Source organism: Hypanus sabinus, chromosome 15, assembly GCF_030144855.1.
Source record: "Hypanus sabinus isolate sHypSab1 chromosome 15, sHypSab1.hap1, whole genome shotgun sequence".
Lineage (NCBI taxonomy): Eukaryota > Metazoa > Chordata > Chondrichthyes > Myliobatiformes > Dasyatidae > Hypanus > Hypanus sabinus.
This window is the reverse complement of record NC_082720.1, coordinates 92,438,664-92,456,786: the sequence shown is the minus strand read 5'-3', so window position 1 is coordinate 92,456,786 and position 18,123 is coordinate 92,438,664. Positions and strand designations below refer to the sequence as shown.

Here is an 18,123-nt window from a genome sequence, read left to right as displayed (position 1 = left end):
CACTGAAGTCAAAGTCATTTATACACAACAAAAAACAAGGGACTGCTACTGAATTCTCCAAAGTTCTTCTAATTGCAAGAACACCCATCGGTCAATACCTTTTGCTTTCTGCTGCACTCTTCACAATAAATCAGCGAATAAGACAATGGAGACTTTAGAGTACATGTATACAACCCAACATGACAAGGAATAGAAATCATCATTGTCATCCACTGCAACCAAGGAAGACCCAAGCTGTTCCAACTGCTTATAGTTTGAGAAAGTGAGACAGTCCCAGTGTAATTACTTTTCCACTTTAAAATCTCTCCCGTACAGGTTTCTGTCATTGTCGGATAAGACAGACAACCAAAACAGCCCAAAGACACTGGAAAGATTAACATAATTGTTAAAAAAAAGTTACAAGAAAAAGTTTGTGAGCCCTTTGCAATTACCTGATCTTATGCATTAATTACTCATAAAATGTGGTCTGATCTTCATCAAAGTCACTATAGTAGACAAACACAATTTCCCTAAACTGAAGAAATACACAACCAGTTGTATTTCTTCTCATCAATATTGAGAACACCATTTAAACAATTACAGTCTAGGTTCAAATAAGCATGTGAACCTCTGGGAAAATGCCTTCTACAAAAGCTATTTGGAGTCAAGTGTTCAAATCAATGAGATGAGATGGGATGGGAGTTTTGGGTTGGAGAGATGCCCTGCCCTATATATAAAAAAAAGACACGCCTCTGTTGGGTTACTGACAGAGTCTGCTCTTCTCAAGAAAGATATGGTTACATGTACCATGCCTCAATCAAAACAACTCTCAGAGGACCTGTAATAGAAGAATTGTAGAGATGCATGAAAAGGCTACAAAAGCATTTCTAAATAGCTCAGTGTTCATCAGTCCCCAGTATAAGAAATTGTCTGCAAATGGAGGAAATTCAGTACTGTTGCTGCTCTCCTTACAGTGGGCAACCTGCAAAGATCACACCAAGAGCACAACATGCAATGCTGGAGGAGGTGAAATAGTACCAAAGGGTAACACTATAGTCCACTATAAGAATAACACTTAACAAAAGTGGTGTTCTTGGAAGGACACCACAGAGGAAACCACTGCTCTCAAGAGAGAAAAATTACTGCACAGCTCAAGTTTGCAAAAGACCACCTGCATGTTCCACAACACTTCTGGGACAATGTTCTATGGACAGATGAGACAAAAGTCATAACTTTTTAGCAGAAATACACACTGCTAAATTTGAAGGGAAAATGGCACTGTACACCAATACCAAAACCTCATCCCAACTGTGAAGCATATTGAAAGGAGCATCATAGTTTGGGGCTGCTTTGCTGCCTCAGGGCCTGGAATCATTGAGGGAACAATGAATTCAAAATTGAATCATGACATTTTACAGCAGAATGTCAGGGTAGCAGTCTGTCATCTAAAGTTTAATATAATTTGGACGATGCAACAAGACAATGATCTGAAACAAGAGTAAATCAACAGAATGGTTTAAAAACTAGAAAATTTGTGTTTTGGAATGGCCAAGTCATAGTGCAGACCTTAACCCAATTGAGATGCTGCAGTTTGACCTAAAGAGGTCTGTTCATGCAAGGATTCCCTGAAATATTGATGAACTGAAACAGTTTTGTATGGAGGAATGATCTAAAGCTCCTTCTCACTGTTGTGCAAGTCTGATCAGCAGCTACAGGAAATGTTATTCCTGCTAAAGGAGGTTCTACCAGTTAATAAAAGGGTTCACATACTTATTACAGCCGGGACTGTGAATAATTAAACAATGTGTTCAAAAAGATACGAAAAGTATATCTGGTTACATGTTATTAGTTCAGGCAGATTGTGTTTGTCTATTATTGAAGATCAGACCACATTGTACGAGTAATTAATGCAGAAAACCAGGTTAATTGGAAAGGGTTCACAAACTTTTTCTCGCAACTGTCTATAGGATTTTCTTCACTAGTCAACACACGGAAAGTAAGAATAGAGTGATTACTCTAGAACTGTATGCATACTCACTTAAACACCTTGTGGAATTTACTACCTAAAAAGGGTGTGAGAGACAGAAACACTCAGTACTTTTTAACAGCACTTGAAGAACTGTTTTCTGCAGGGCTGCAAAGTGAGAGGGTTGGACCTGAGGCCATTTATTTGCTGTGATTGAATGACTTTACAGTTCTGTAAGTATGTTTGCAGTTATGACTTTGTTATTGCAGGAACAATGAACCAAGCTATCCCAATCACCACCAAAAAACCCTGATCCAACTACACAGTGAATAAATTTCAAACCTTTACATAGTGTGACTACATGCATTTAAAAATGAGAGGGAGGCAATGCACATCTGAACTGACCTCCAAGATAAGGTTGATATCTGTGGTTAATGCCTGGACTCGATGAAAACCTCCTATTAATGAGACTGGCAGGAAACCATCAGCATCCATCTTTCGTCTGAGAAAAAAGTCTCGTTCCAGGTTGTCCAAGCTGAAGTAGTACTCACTGAAATCAAACAGATTCAAAACAGACACTGAAACAGGGATGATCCACATTGAAGAAAAAACATAATCATAGTAGACTGTCTACATTGTTAACTCTAACAATCCAGTTGATAATGTAAACATGGGGACATGTGGAAGGAAGTTAGCCCATAAACCATTCAAAAATACGAAACAGACCTCCAGCCCCATTTCATATTTCAAATTAATAAATAATCAAACTATATTTGTCATATTCGGAAATAAATACATGAAAACAACCGAATACAGCAACACATGATCCAGAATTCTCTGGAACAAATTACAACTTGTGCAATTTACTTTACAATTTATCCCATGCTCTCTATGTATCATTTTGTAAGATCTACACTATTTCCAACAGGCCTATATATAAGCAACACATACAAAATGCTGGAGGAACTCAGCCGGACAGCATCTATGGAAAAAGTACAGTCAACGTTTCAAGCTGAGACCATTTGGCAGGACTGGAGAAAAAAAGCTGAGAAGTAGATTTAAAAGGTGGGGACAGGGAAGAGAGAAACACAAGGTGAAACCTGAAGGAGGAGGAATGAAGTAAAGAGCTGGGAAGTTGATTAGTGGAAGAGATACAGGGCTGCAAAGGGGGGGAGTCTGATAGAAGCAGACAGAAGGCCATGGGAAAAAGAAAAGGGGGAGGAGCATCAGGAGGCGGAGATATGCGGACAAGCAGTTAAGGTGAGAGAGGGAAAAGGGGATGTGTAATGGTGGGGTGAGAAGCATTACCAGAAGTTCAAGGAATAAATGTTCATGCCATCAGGTTGGAGGCTACCCAGATGGAATACAAGGTGCTGTTCCTCCAAGTGTGGCCTCCCTTTGAAACACTGCATGAAACTCAAATCACTTTAGCAACTTGCTTTTTGATTTCTCAAGTGCCTTCAACACCATACAGCCATCATTTCTGGGGGAAAGCTCCATCAAATGCAGGTTGGCACTTCCTGGATAATGGACTACCTGACTGGCGACCACAGTTTGTGCAGCTTCAGAGCTGTGTATCAGACAGGAGCAACACTGGGGTCACATAGGAGACTGTACTGGCTCCCTTCCTGGTATACCCTGTATACCTTGAACTTTAGATACAATACTAATTAAGACACTGCAGAAATTCTCAGATGACTCTGCAATAGTGGGGAGGACAGGAAGGTGTATATAGGGCCCAGGAGGATTTTGTCGAATGGTGCAAGCTGAATCATCCACAGCTCATCAGTAAGACAAAGAAGAGATGGTGATGAACTTTTAGGAAGGGCAAGCCTGCATTGCTCCCTGTTACTATTGATGGTGAGGGCATGGATGTGATGAGGACCTACGTGTATCTGAATAACAGGTTTGAGTGGAACACCAAACCTGAGGCTGTATAAGAAGGGCCAGTGTCGCCTCTGCTTCCTGAGGATGCGAAGATCCTTTGGAATATGCAGGCCTCTCCTTCACATTTTCTACCAGTCTGTTGTCACCAGTCTTCTATGCGGTGGTGTGCTGGGGCAATGGCATCAATACAGGTGATGCCAACAGACAAGTTTAAACTGATTAGAAAGGATGGCTCTGTTACAGGAGTCAATCTGGACACAGTGGAGGCTATGGTAGAACAAAGGACCCTATGGAAATTCTGGATAATGTTTCTCACCCTCTGCATGTCACCTTGGCTGAACAGAGGAGCACTTTCAGTAATAGACTAAGACAACTGTGCTGTTGCAAAGAGTGCTAAATGAGGTCATTCTTACCCTTGGCCATTAGGTTCTATAATCAGTCAACCTATAGCCAGGAAGTGATGACCACCTCCTGTTATAACCTCTGTTTATAACACCATGCTATCTCAGACACCCTGCGCAATACTACCATCACTTATCTGGATGGTGTGAATGAGTGCCATTACTGTATAAAGTTACGGTAATTCTTGCACTACCATCTTATCAGTGTGAACTTGGAAATCTTGTGAGTTTTGTAATCTTTGACTTGGAAATCTTGTACATCTTATTTTTAAAGTAACTTATTTTTTATTCTTCATACTTCTCTTCTAATCTTTGAATACCTGTGCATTTGTAATGTTACTGTGACAATGATTTCCATTGGGATCATTAAAGTATCTTATCTATCAAATGGCGACATACTGCTAGGCTGCTAACTAAACCCAGTTCACGGTACACTGTTACCGGGATACGCACTGAACAGAGAAATCACTGTGGGTACTCAACTGTTAAACCATACAAAACCATACTTCTCTAACAGCAAACACAGAAATATAACAAGTTGTATCAGATAAGTGAAGTTTACTAACTTAGCCACCTAATTCCAAGCCCACAGGAAGGAAATATATGAGAAACAGCATCAAGACAAGGGGAAGGGTGACAGATAGAAGGATTTAAAACTAGAGAACACTGATGAGCAACTCATTTTACTGAAGTCATCCAGCACAAAATAAGATATGGAGCTGAAAATAGATAAGGCAACTAAAAAGTAATTAAGGTAACAATGGAATACAAAAATAAACTAGCCAATATTGCAGAAGATATCAAAAGTTTTTTTTCAGGTACATAGTGTAAAAGAAAAGCCAGTGTGGATATTGGAAAGCTAGAAGACATTGTTAAACATAGAAAACCTACAGCACCATACAGGCCCTTCTGTCTACAATGCTGTGCCAAACATGTACTTATTTTAGAAATTACCTAGCCCATAGGTAATTTATAAATTACCCATAGCCCTCTGTTTTTTCTAAGCTCCATCTACCTATGCAAGAGTCTCTTATGAGACCCTATTGAATCCACATGTTAGAGAGTTAGTAATGGGAGACAAGGAAATGGCGGTCAAATTGAAGAAGTATTGAGTCAGTCTTCACTGTGGAAGACACGAGCACTATGGTGTAAGTTGCAAGTGTTGGGAGCATAAAGTGTATGAAGTTACCATTACTAGGGAGAAAATTCTTGGGAAACAAAGGTCTGAAGGCAGATAAGTCACCTGGACTGGATGGTGTACACCTCAGGGTTCTGAAAGAGGTGGGAAAAGAAATTGTGGAGACATTAGCAATAATCTTAAGAATCACCAGATTCTGGAATGGTTCCAGAAGACAAGAAAACTGCAAATGTCACTTCACTTTTCAAGAAGGGAGAGAGGCAGAAGAAAGGAAATTATAGGCCAGCTAGTCCGACCTCAGTAATTGGGAAGATTCCCAATTCATTCCATTCATTCCACGAAGATTCATTCCATGAGGCGGCGCGGCACAGCAGCAGCAGCCTTTCAGACCTGGTGTTACTTTAATTTAATTTTCTATTTTAAGTTTGATACACAATTTTCAGTTAAGGCGCTTGAGAGCAGCTATCTACTATCGCCAGACACCTCTACTATACAGAGATCATCCAAAAACAAACCTTCACAAAGGCTGAATTACGTGACGTTGGCTTGCTGAGGGGAACGGGCCTACATTCCCCGGACTTGCCTGATGCTGGGAGCCGGAGATGGAGACGTCGTAAGCGATGTGCGAGAAAGCAGAAGCAAGGCAAACGGGCAGGGGTCCGTGCCAGGCTAAAAACAAACACTAGCTGGCCAGCTCTCCCAACCATTCTGCTCTCCAATGTCCGTTCCCTGGACAATAAAATTGACTACATCGGTCTCCAATGTAATACTTGGCGGGAGTAGAGTTTGCTCCGTGTTTATCTTCACAGAGACATGGCTCACTGATGGGATTTTGGACGCTGCCATCCAGCTAGACGGGCAAGCTTTGTTTCGTTCGGACAGAGATGCAGCTGTCTCCGGTAAAGCTTGTGGTGGTGGCGTGTGTGTTTACATCAATACGGAATGGTGTAAGAACTCTGTGCTGGTTTCCAGACACTGCTCATCGCTAGTGGAGTTTCTGGCAGTTCGATGCAGACCATTTTATTTGCCACAGGAATTCACCTCTGTCCTTATATTCGGTGTCTACATTCCCCCCCCAGTGCTAATAAGGAGGCACTCTGTGAACAGCAGAACGCACATCCTGATGATCTGTTTATTGTCGCCAGTGATTTTAACCACGTGAACCTTAAGTCAGTGCTCCCCAAATTCCATCAGTATGTGGACTTTGCAACAAGGGGGGAGAACACATTGGACCTGGTTTACACAAACATCCCCGATGTGTACCAGGCAGAGCCCCTCCCCCACCTCGGATACTCAGACCTCATATCTGTTATGCTAATCCCAGCATACAGACCACTCGTCAGACACTCCAGACCAGTTCAGAAGCAGGTGAAAACCTGGCCAGCAGGAGCCATCTCTGCTCTTCAAGACTGCTTTGAGCACACTGACTGGCACATGTTCAAGGAGGCTGCAAACGATGTCAACTCTACCAGCTTAGAGGAGTCCACAGCATCAGTGACCAGCTACATCAGCAAGTGCATTGATGATGTTATTCTGTCCAAGACCATCACTATACGTGCCAACCAGAAGCCATGGATGACCGCAGAGGCGCGTGCGCTGCTGAGGGCCCACGACTCCGCCTTCAGAGCAGGTGACAAGGCAGCTTTAACAACAGCAAGGGCCAAACTGTCCCGAGCCACCAGAGGGGCAAAGCGCGCACATGCCCAGTGAATCCACAGCCGCTTCCAGGACAGCGGCGACACGAGGCGCATGTGGAAGGGCATCCAGGACATCACCAATTACAAGACAACATCACCTGACTCTGCAGGTGATGCCTCCCTCCCAAATGCGCTGAATAATTTCTACACCCAGTTTGAGGCGGAAAATGACGTGGCTGCGAGGAAGTCCACCCCTCCTACAAATGACCAGGTGCTGTGTCTCTCTGTGGCCGACGTGAGAAAAACCCTGTGCAGGGTCAACCCACGGAAAGCTGCTGGACCAGACAACATTCCTAGTAGAGTGCTAAGGATGTGCAGACCAGGTAGCAGATGTTCTCACTGACATCTTCAACATCTCCCTGAGCAGCACCAGCATTCCAACATGCTTCAAGGCCGCCACCATCGTCCCCGTGCTGAAGAAGTCTTCAGTGTCCTGCCTAAATGACTACCGTCCCGTTGCACTTACATCCATCATCGTGAAGTGTTTCGAGAGGCTCGTCATGAGGCATATCAAGACCCTGCTGTCCCCCTCTCTGGACCCCCTGCAGTGTGCGTACCGTCCCAACCGCTTAGCAGATGACGCCATTGCCATCACCCTCCACCTGGCCTTAATCCACCCGGACAAAAAAGACACATACATTCGGATGCTGTTCATAGACTTTAGTTCAGCATTCAACACAATCATCCCTCAGAAACTGATTGGAAAGCTGAGCCTACTGGGCCTGAACACCTCCCTCTGCAACTGGATCCTAGACTTCCTGCCTGGGAGACCTCAGTCAGTCCAGATTGGGAGCAGCATCTCCAACACCATCACACTGAGCACGGGGGCTCCCCAGGGTTGTGTGCTCAGTCCACTGCTGTTCACTCTGTTGACCCACGACTGTGCTGCAACACACAGCTCGAACCATATCATCAAGTTCACCGATGATACGACCGTGGTGGGTCTCATCAGCAAGAACGACGAGTCAGCTTACAGAGAGGAGGTGCAGCGGCTAATGGACTGGTGCAGAGCCAACAACCTGTCTCTTATTGTGAAGAAAACAAAAGAGATGGTTGTTGACTTCAGGAGGGCACGGAGCAACCACTCCCTGCTGAACATCGACGGCTCCTCGGTAGAGATCGTAAAGAGCACCAGATTTCTTGGTGTTCACCTGACGGAGAATCTCACCTGGTCCCTCAACACCAGCTCCATAGCAAAGAAAGCCCAGTAGCGTCTCTACTTTTTGTGAAGGCTGAGGAAAGTCCATTTCCCACCCTCCATCCTCATCTCATTCTACAGGGTTTGTATTGAGAGCATCCTGAGCAACTGCATCACTGCCTGGTTCGGAAATAGCACCACCTCAGATCGCAAGTCCCTGCAGCGGATAGTGAGGTCAGCTGAGATCATCAGGGTCTCTCTTCCCGCCATTACAGACAGTTACACTACACGCTACATCCGCAAAGGAAACAGCATTATGAAGGACCCCATGCACCCCTCATATAATCTCTTCTCCCTCCTGCCGTCTGGGAAAAGGCTTCGAAGCATTCGGGCTCTCATGACCAGGCTATGTAACAGTTTCTTCCCCCAAGCTATCAGACTCCTCAATACCCGAAGCCTGGACTGACACCTTGCCCTACTGTGCTGTTTATTATTTATTGTAATGCCTGCACTTTTTGTGCACTTTATGCAGTCCAGTGTAGGTCTATAGTCTAGTGTAGCTTTCTCTGTGTTTTTTTTATTACGTAGTTCAATCTAGTTTTTTGTACTTTGTCATGTAACACCACGGTCCTGAAAAACGTTGTCTCATTTTTACTATGCACTGTACCAGCAGTTATGGTTGAAATGACAATAAAAGTTGACTTGACTTGAGATGTTGAAGTCGACTGGAGGAAGTGGTTATGGGGTACTTGAAGGCACATGATAAAAATGGAATGTAATCAGCATGGTTTCCTCAAGGGAAAATCTTGCCTGACAAAACTGCTGGAATTCTTTGAAGAAATTACAAGCAGGACAGACAAAGGAGAATCAGTTGGTGTTATGTACTTGGATTTTCGAAAGGCCTTTGTCAAGTACCATACAAGTAAGGCTGATTACAAGTTATGATCCCATGGTATTAAAGGGAAGTTTCTAGCATGTAGGGTAGTGTCTAATTGGCTGGAGGCAACGAATGGGAATATAGGGAGCCTTTTTCTAGTTGGCTGTCAGTGTTTAGTCGTGTTCCACAGGGGTCTGTGTTGGGACAAATTTTATGTTTTATGTTATAGTCACTAGTTTCGATGGTATAATTGATAACTTTGTTGCAAAGTTTGCAGACAATATGAAGATAGGTGGAGGGGCAGGTAATTTTGAGGAAGTACAGAGGCTACAGAAGGGCTTAGATCAGGAGAATGAGCAAAGAAATGGAAGATGGAATACAATGTCGGAACGTGTATGGTCATGCACTTTGGTAGAAGCAATAAAAGGGTTGATATTTTCTAAATGGAGAGAAAATACAAAAAACTGAGGCATAAAGGGTCTTAGGTGTGCTTGTGCAGGATTCCCTAAAGGTTAATTTTCAAGTTCAGCCTTTGGTGACAAAGGCAAATATGATGTTGGCATTCATTTCAAGAGGACTAGAATATAAAAGTAACGATGTAGTGGTGAGACTTTACAAAGCATTAGTGAGGCTTCACTTGGATTATGAGCAGTTGTGGGCCTCTTATCTTAGAAAGGATGCGCTGAAACTGTAGTGCTTTCAAAGAAGGTTCATAAAAACGATTCCAGGATTGAACAGTGCACCAATCGTGAATTGGGAGAGCTCCAAAAGAGGTGGCAGAGCCCAGGTCCGGGAGCTAAGTTTATAAGGAGGAAAAGGGAATGCTTCACAGGAACTTGGCTATAACCGGAGCACCAACTGTGAGTTGGTGAACAGGGAAGGTTCAGGTATAAAAGGGAGACACTGCCTAGCAGAGCAGTCATCAAAGGAGTGGTCTCAGGCAGAGTGATAGGGCTTTGGCTCCTGTATCTTATGGTCTTACAGCTTTTCATATGAAGGGGGCTTAATGGCTCTGGGCCTGTATTTGCTTGAATAAGTGACAGGTGACCTCATTGAAACCTATCGAATGCTGAAAGGCCTTGATAGGATGTTTTCAATGGTGGGAGAGGGGAGCGTCTAAGACCAGAGGACACAGCCTCAGAATAGGGGTGTGTCCTTTTAGAACAGAGATGAAGAGGAATTTCTTTAGCCAGAGAGTGATGAATCTGTGGAATTCGCTGCCTTGCTGAGACTAAGTCTTTATGTATATTTGAGGCAGATGTTGATAAGACTCTTGATTGCTCAATGCATGAAGAGATACAAGAGATGGAAAGGAAAAATAGATCAGCCACACTGAAATGGTGGAACAGACTCAATGGGAATAACAGCCTAAATCTGCTCCTATACAGTGGTGCCAGAAAGTTCGTGAACCTTTTGGAATTTTCTCTATTTTTTCATAAATATGACCTAAAATGTGATCAGATCTTCATGCAAGTCCCAAAACTAGATAAAGTGAACCCAATTAAACAACTAACACAAAAAATATACTTCATTTAATTCATTTCATTTATTTATTTATGTATCTTATTGTCTTACAGTCTAAACCTTAAAAAGGCTGAAACATCCGAAACAACCAAATAGATTTTAGAAATTACAGCAAATACAGCCTGGTTGTCTGAAAGTAAAGCATTACCTTTAGAAATTACTTCCATTCAATACTGAGGGTCTGCAGCCATCCTGAACAAGAACATTACCAGATTACCCATGGCTCTTTAGACATGTGGATGGAACTGGCTAAGCCAGAAGTTACTGTCAATTCTTAATTGCATCTGAACTTGTGAGTCATTATATAGGGCAACTGAGGATTGACCACATTTCTGAGCATTGAAGGTCACACGCAGCTAAAATGCGGAAAGCAGTCAATTATTAAGGATGAGATTTTGGAGTACTTGGTAATACAGGACAAGATAGGACAAAGTCAGCATGGTTTCCTTAAAGGAAAATCTTGCCTGATGAACCTGTTGAAATTCTTTGAGGAGATTACAAGTAGAATAGATAGAGTGGATGCAGTCGATGTTGTATATCTGGACTTCCAGAAGGCTTTTGACAAGGTGCCACACATGAGGCTGCTTACCATGATTTTACATGAAAATTACTGGTAGGATTAGACCATTGCCTGATTGGTAGGAGGCAGCGAGTGGGAATAAAAGGAACCTTTTCTGGTTGGCTGGCAGTGACTAGTGGTGTTCCACAGGGGTCGGTGTTTGGATGGCTTCTTTTTATGCTGTATCTCAATGATTTAGATGATGGAATAAGTGGCTTTGTTGTCAAGTTTGCAGATGATACAAAGAATGGTGGAGGGGCAGGCAGGTAGTGTTCAGGTAGGCTGCAGAAGGACAGACAGATTTTGGGCAAGAAAGTGGCAAATGAAATATAACGTTAGAAAATGTTTGGTCATGCACTTTGGTAGAAGAAATAAATGTGCAATCTATTTTCTAAATGTGCAGAAAATCCAGAATTCTGAGATACAAAGGGACTTGAAAGGTTAACTTACAAATAGAGGTGGTGATGAGGAAGGAAAATGCAATGTTAGCATTCATTTCAAGAGGTCTAGAATAGAGGAGCAGATATGTGATGCTGAGGCTTTATAGGCATCACCTTAAGCATTGTGAACAGTTTTGGGTTCCTCATCAAAGATGAGATATGCTGGCAGTGGAGAGGTTTCAACACAAGGATTCTGGGAATGAAAGGGTTATTGTATGAGGAACATTTGATAGTTGTGGGTCTCAATGAAACTTTTTAAATGTTGAAAAGCCTAGACAGAGTAGATGCAGAAAAGATGTTTCCCATGTCTCCTCTTGTCCTGGAGATGTGGACACAACCACAGGATAGAGGGGTGTCCATTTAAAACGGAGATGTGGAGAAATTTCTTTAGCCAGAGGGTGGTGAATTTGTGGAATATGTCACCACAAGCAGCTATGGAAGCCAGGTCATTGAGTGTATTTAAGGCACAGTTTGATTGGTTCATGATTGGACATGGCAACAAAAGATTACAGGGAGTGGGGCTGAAGAGGAGAAAAAAAATGATCAACCATGATTTAACGGCAGAGCAATTTCAATGGGCCAAATGACCTAATTCTAATCCTAAGGCTTATGGTCTTGTATGAATCTCCTGCCTCGTCGAATACCAAGGATATTTTCCGTGGAGGCAGATGGATCATTGACAATTCTGTAAATATCTGCATCAGGACTCAACCCCTCTGCCCCTACAAATGCCACCTAAAATGCAGAATTCTTCCAGCAGTTTTACATCATGATTCCAACATCTGCAACACCTTGCAACCAGCTTGCAACTTCTTTCAGGATAAACAGCTATAAACAACAAAAGTCTGCTCAATGAACGGCATTTAAGTTTCATCTCCTGAAGCACACTTGCTCCTTCCCGCTATGCACCACCTCCTTTTCCTTAACTAGGGCCTCAACCCTGCTTAAATATTTCAATCTTGGGAAAAAGATGCTGACTGTCTGATCTCTCCATGCCCCTCATAATTTATTGCCACAGACAGCTGTAGATGCCAAGATGTAAATGAGTGTTATTTAAAGCAAAGAATGAAGGTTCTCATTGGTAAGGGGGTTACAGCACAGGACAGGCCATTCGGCCCACAATGTTGTGCCAAATCAATTGAATTAGTAATCAAATGAACGCCCTAAACTGATCCCTTCTGTCTATACTATATCCATATCCATCAATTTCCCACATGTTCATGTGCCTACTGAATGTCTCATATGAGGGAAGACTGGATAACTTAGGGCTTTATTTTGGGGAATATAAGCTTGAAGGGAAACTTAATAGAGGTATTACCAAAATTTTTGTACATATTTCAAAATATCCCTATTTTTTTAACGAAGATGTTTTTCAATCAGGTTGACTCTATTTCATCTTTTGTTTGGAATAATAAAAGACAAAGAATTGGTAAATATAGAACCATACTACAGCACAGTACAGGCCCTTCAGTCCTCCATGTTGTGCTGACCCATATAATCCTTAAGAAAGTACTAAACCCATACTACCCCATAACCCTCTATTTTTCTTTTATCCATGTGCCTGTCCAAGAGGCTCTTAAATACCCCTAATGTTTTAGCCTCCACCACCATCCCTGGCAAGCCATTCCAGGCACTCACAACCCTCTGTGTAAAAAAACTTACTCCTGATGTCTCCCTTAAACTTCCCTCCCTTAATTTTGTACCTATGCCCTTTGGTGTTTGCTATCGGTGCCCTGGGAAACAGGTACTGAGTATTCACCCTATCTATGCCTCTCATAATCTTGCAGACCTCTATCAAGTCCCCTCTCATTCTTCTACGCACCAAGGAGAAAAGACCCAGCTCTGCTAACCTTGCTTCATATGACTTGTTCTCCAAACCAGGCAACATCCTGGTAAATCTCCTCTGCACCCTCTCCATAGCTTCCATATCCTTCCTATAACGAGGTGTCCAGAATTGAACACAATACTCTTTAAGTGCGGTCTCACCAGAGATTTGTAGAGTTGCAACATGACCTCTCTACTCTTGAACTCAATGCCTCTGTTAATGAAGCCTAGCATCCCGTAGGCCTTTCTAACTACCCTATCAATCTGCGCAGCGACCTTGAGGGATGTATGGATTTGAACCCCAAGGTCCCTTTGTTCATTCACACTCCTTTTTTTTCCTTTTTCAGTATTTTTATTCAGAAGAAAAAACAAGATTTACAGAGTGCAACACATAGATACATCTCAACATAAAGTGTGTACATTCATACACTTTATGTATGAATGTAAGATGTAGGGGAGAAGAAAGAAAAGGATAATAAATTTGAATGCATTGTTAGGGATGAAAAGAGAGGAGGAGGTGGAGAGTATCTTAAATGTATCTATTTTAATGCTAGGAGCATTGTAAGAAAGGTGGATGAGCTTAAAGCGTGGATTGATACCTGGAATTATGATGTTGTAGCTATTAGTGAAACATGGTTGCAGGAAGGGTGTGATTGGCAACTAAATATTCCTGGATTTAGTTGCTTCAGGTGTGATAGAGTAGGAGGGGCCAGAGGAGGAGGTGTTGCATTGCTTGTCCGAGAAAATCTTATGGCGGTGCTTTGGAAGGATAGATTAGAGAGCTCCTCTAGGGAGGCTATTTGGGTGGAATTGAGGAATGGGAAAGGTGTAGTAACACTGATAGGAGTGTCTTATAGGCCACCTAATGGGGAGCGTGAGTTGGAAGAGCAAATGTGTAAGGAGATAGCAGATATTTGTAGTAAACACAAGGCGCTGATTGTGGGAGATTTTAATTTTCCACACGTAGATTGGGAAGCTCATTCTGTAAAAGGGCTGGATGCTTTAGAGTTTGTGAAATGTGTGCAGGATAGTTTTTTGCAACAATACATAGAAGTCCGACTAGAGATGGGGCAGTGTTGGATCTCCTGTTAGGGAATGCGATAGGTCAGCTGACAGATGTATGTGTTGGGGAGCACTTCGGGTCCAGTGATCACAATAGCATTAGCTTCAATATAATTATGGAGAAGGACAGGACAGGACCTAGAGTTGAGATTTTTGATTGGAGGAAGGCTAACTTTGAGGAGATGCGAAGGGATTTAGAGAGAGTGGATTGGGTCAAGTTGTTTTATGGGAAGGATGTAATAGAGAAATGGAGGTCATTTAAGGGTGAAATTATGAGGGTACAGAATCTTTATGTTCCTGTTAGGTTGAAAGGAAAGGTTAAAGGTTTGAAAGCACCATGGTTTTCAAGGGATATTAGAAATTTGGTTTGGAAAAAGAGGGATGTCTACAATAGATATAGGCAGCATGGAGTAAAGGAATTGCTCGAGGAATAGAAAGAATGTAAAAGGAATCTTAAGAAAGAGATTAGAAAAGCTAAAAGAAGATACGAGGTTGGTTTGGCAAATAAGGTGAAAGTAAATCCGAAAGGTTTCTACAGTTATATTAAAAGCAAGAGGATAGTGAGGGATAAAATTGGCCCCATAGAGAATCAGAGTGGTCAGCTATGTGTGGAGCCGAGGGAGATGGGAGAGATTTTGAACGATTTCTTCTCTTTGGTATTCACTAAGGAGAAGGATATTGAATTGTGTAAGGTGTGGGAAACAAGTAAGGAAGTTATGGAACCTATGACGATTAAAGAGGTGGAAGTACTGGCGCTTTATAAGAAATTTAAAAGTGGATAAATCTCCGGGTCCTGATAGGATATTCCCCAGGACCTTGAGGGAAGTTTGTGTAGAGATAGCAGGAGCTCTGACGGAGATCTTTAAGATGTCATTAGAAACGGGGATTGTGCCGGAGGATTGGCGTATTGCTCATGTGGTTCCATTCTTTAAAAAGGGTTCTAGAAGTAAGCCTAGCAATTATAGACCTGTCAGTTTGACATCAGTGGTGGGTAAATTAATGGAAAGTATTCTCAGAGATAGTATTAATAACTATCTGGATAGACAGGATCTGATTAGGAGTAGCCAGCATGGATTTGTGCGTGGAAGGTCATGTTTGACAAACCTTATTGAATTTTTTGAAGTAACGAGGAATGTTGACGAGGGTAAGGCAGTGGATGTAGCCTATATGGACTTCAGCAAAGCCTTTGACAAAGTTCTACATGGAAGGTTAGTTAAGAAGGTTCAGTCGTTAGGTATTAATGCTGGAGTAATAAAATGGATTCAACGGTGGCTAGATGGGAGATGCCAGAGAGTAGTGGTGGATAATTGTTTATCAGGATGGAGGCCGGTGACTAGCGGGGTGCCTCAGGGATCTGTTTTGGGCCCAATGTTGTTTGTAATATACATAAATGATCTGGATGATGGGGTGGTAAATTGGATTAGTAAGTATGCCGATGATACTAAGGTAGGAGGTGTTGTGGATAATGAGGTGGGTTTTCAAAGCTTGCAGGGAGATTTATGCCAGTTAGAAGAATGGGCTGAACGTTGGCAGACGGAGTTTAATGCTGAGAAGTGTGAGGTTCTACATTTTGGCAGGAATAATCCAAATAGAACATACAGGGTAAATGGTAGGGCATTGAGGAATGCAGTGGAACAGAGAGATCTAGGAATAACAGTGCATAGTTCCCTGAAGTTGGAGTCTCACGTAGATAGGATGGTGAAGAAGGCTTTTGGAACGCTGGCCTTTATAAATCAGAGCATTGAGTACAGAAGTTGGGATGTAATGTTAAAATTGTACAAGGCATTGGTAAGGCCAAATTTAGAATATTGTGTGCAGTTCTGGTCACCGAATTATAGGAAAGATATCAATAAATTAGAGAGTGCAGAGACGATTTACTAGGATGTTACCTGGGTTTCAGCACCTAAGTTACAGAGAAAGGTTGAACAAGTTAGGTCTCTATTCATTGGAGCGTAGAAGGTTGAGGGGGGGGGGGGATTTGATCGAGGTATTTAAAATTTTGAGAGGGATAGATAGAGTTGACGTGAATAGGCTGTTTCCATTGTTCCATTGAGGGTAGGGGAGATTCAAACGAGAGGACATGATCTGAGAGTTAGGGGGCAGAAGTTTAAGGGAAACACGAGGGGGTATTTCTTTACTCAGAGAGTGATAGCTGTGTGGAATGAGCTTCCTGTAGAAGTAGTAGAGGACAGTTCAGTTGTGTCATTTAAGGTAAAATTGGATAGGTATATGGACAGGAAAGGAGTGGAGGGTTATGGGCTGAGTGCGGGTAGGTGGGACTAGGTGAGATTAAGAGTTCGACACGGACTAGGAGGGCCAAGATGGCCTGTTTCCGTGCTGTGATTGTTATATATATTGTAATAAAATTGATCAAAATGTTATAGCATAACACATAAAGGTATACCACTCTGTAATCAAAAATTTAGATAGGTTATACATCATAAGATAAGTTTATAATATAAAAAAAGTCAACCCCCTACCAACTACCAAAGAAAAAAGCTGATGGATGATAATGGATAATTAGAAAAAAAACCATATTCGCTTAAGAAGAGAAGATAGAAATATACATAAAAATCTGTGCACTGTTAAGCTTTATAAATTGGGAAAGCCAATGTAGAGGAGGCCGCACATTGGGGGACCACTTCGTCGAGCACCTACGCTCCGTCCGTCAAAATAGACAGGACCTCCCAGGAGCCACCCACTTCAACTCTGTCTCTCATTCCCATCTAGATATGTCCATACATGGCCTCCTCTACTGCCATGATGAGGCCAAACTCAGGTTGGAGGAGCAACACTTCATCTACCGTCTGGTTAGCCTCCAGCCTGGAGGTATGAACATTGAATTCTCCTATTTCCAGTAATTCCCCCCCCCCCTTCCCCTATCCCAGGTCCCTCTCTGCCTCTCTCCCCTTTCAACTTTCTGCTTCTTTATCTCTACAGTTCTTTCATGCTTATCCCCTCCCCCTCCCACCTTTATCTTTCTGATTGGTTTTCCACCTGGCACCTCTAGGCCCTATCCCCTCCCCTCTCTCTATTACTGGGCTTCGGCCCTCTCTTCCCCCCTATACCTGATGAAGGGTCTCGGCCCGAAACATTGGCTACTCTTTTCTCACGGATGCTGCCTGACCTGCTGAGTTCTTCCAGCATTCTGTACGTATTCTTTGATCCACAGCATCTACAGTTGTATTTTTGTGTAAGCTCTATGAACCACTTTAAATTGTAGAAGAGAGTGACGAGCACAGAAAAATGATTAACCCGTTTAAGAATTTTATTCTATCTTTCATCAGAAATCTGACAATTTAGGTCATCCTCCCAAGCTTTTTTTTATTTTATCTAAAAAGTCTTGTCTAGAATCAATCAACAAGTTATAGATACCGGTAATAGAGCCATTAGCAAAAGGTTTTAAATTTAAAAGATCGTCCAGTAAATTTTTATCAGGACCTATAGGAAAAGTAGTTAATTGGAAACATAAAAAATCTCTAATTTGAAGATATCTGTAAAAATGTGTTTTTGGCAGTGCAAATTTAGTTGACAATTGGTCAAATGAAGCAAGAGACCCTGAGATAAACAGGTCCCAAAAACACTTAATACCTACTTCATCCCAATCCTTAAATCCACACTCTTAAGTAAC

The 18,123-nt window shown here is 42.3% G+C and overlaps 2 protein-coding genes across 4 annotated transcripts in view; both read right to left on the bottom strand.

Moving 5' to 3' along the window:
* Positions 1-18,123, bottom strand: part of larp1 (La ribonucleoprotein 1, translational regulator) — a 236,116-nt gene that overhangs the window by 84,907 nt on the left and 133,086 nt on the right. For all 3 annotated transcript variants that reach the window (XM_059990743.1, XM_059990745.1, XM_059990744.1), the window contains exon 9: positions 2,351-2,495. In XM_059990743.1, the coding sequence (XP_059846726.1) occupies positions 2,351-2,495 (145 nt within the window). The remainder of the gene's footprint in view (positions 1-2,350; positions 2,496-18,123) is intronic.
* LOC132405715 (uncharacterized) overlaps positions 1-18,123 on the bottom strand; it is a 321,522-nt gene that overhangs the window by 293,948 nt on the left and 9,451 nt on the right. The window lies entirely within an intron of this gene.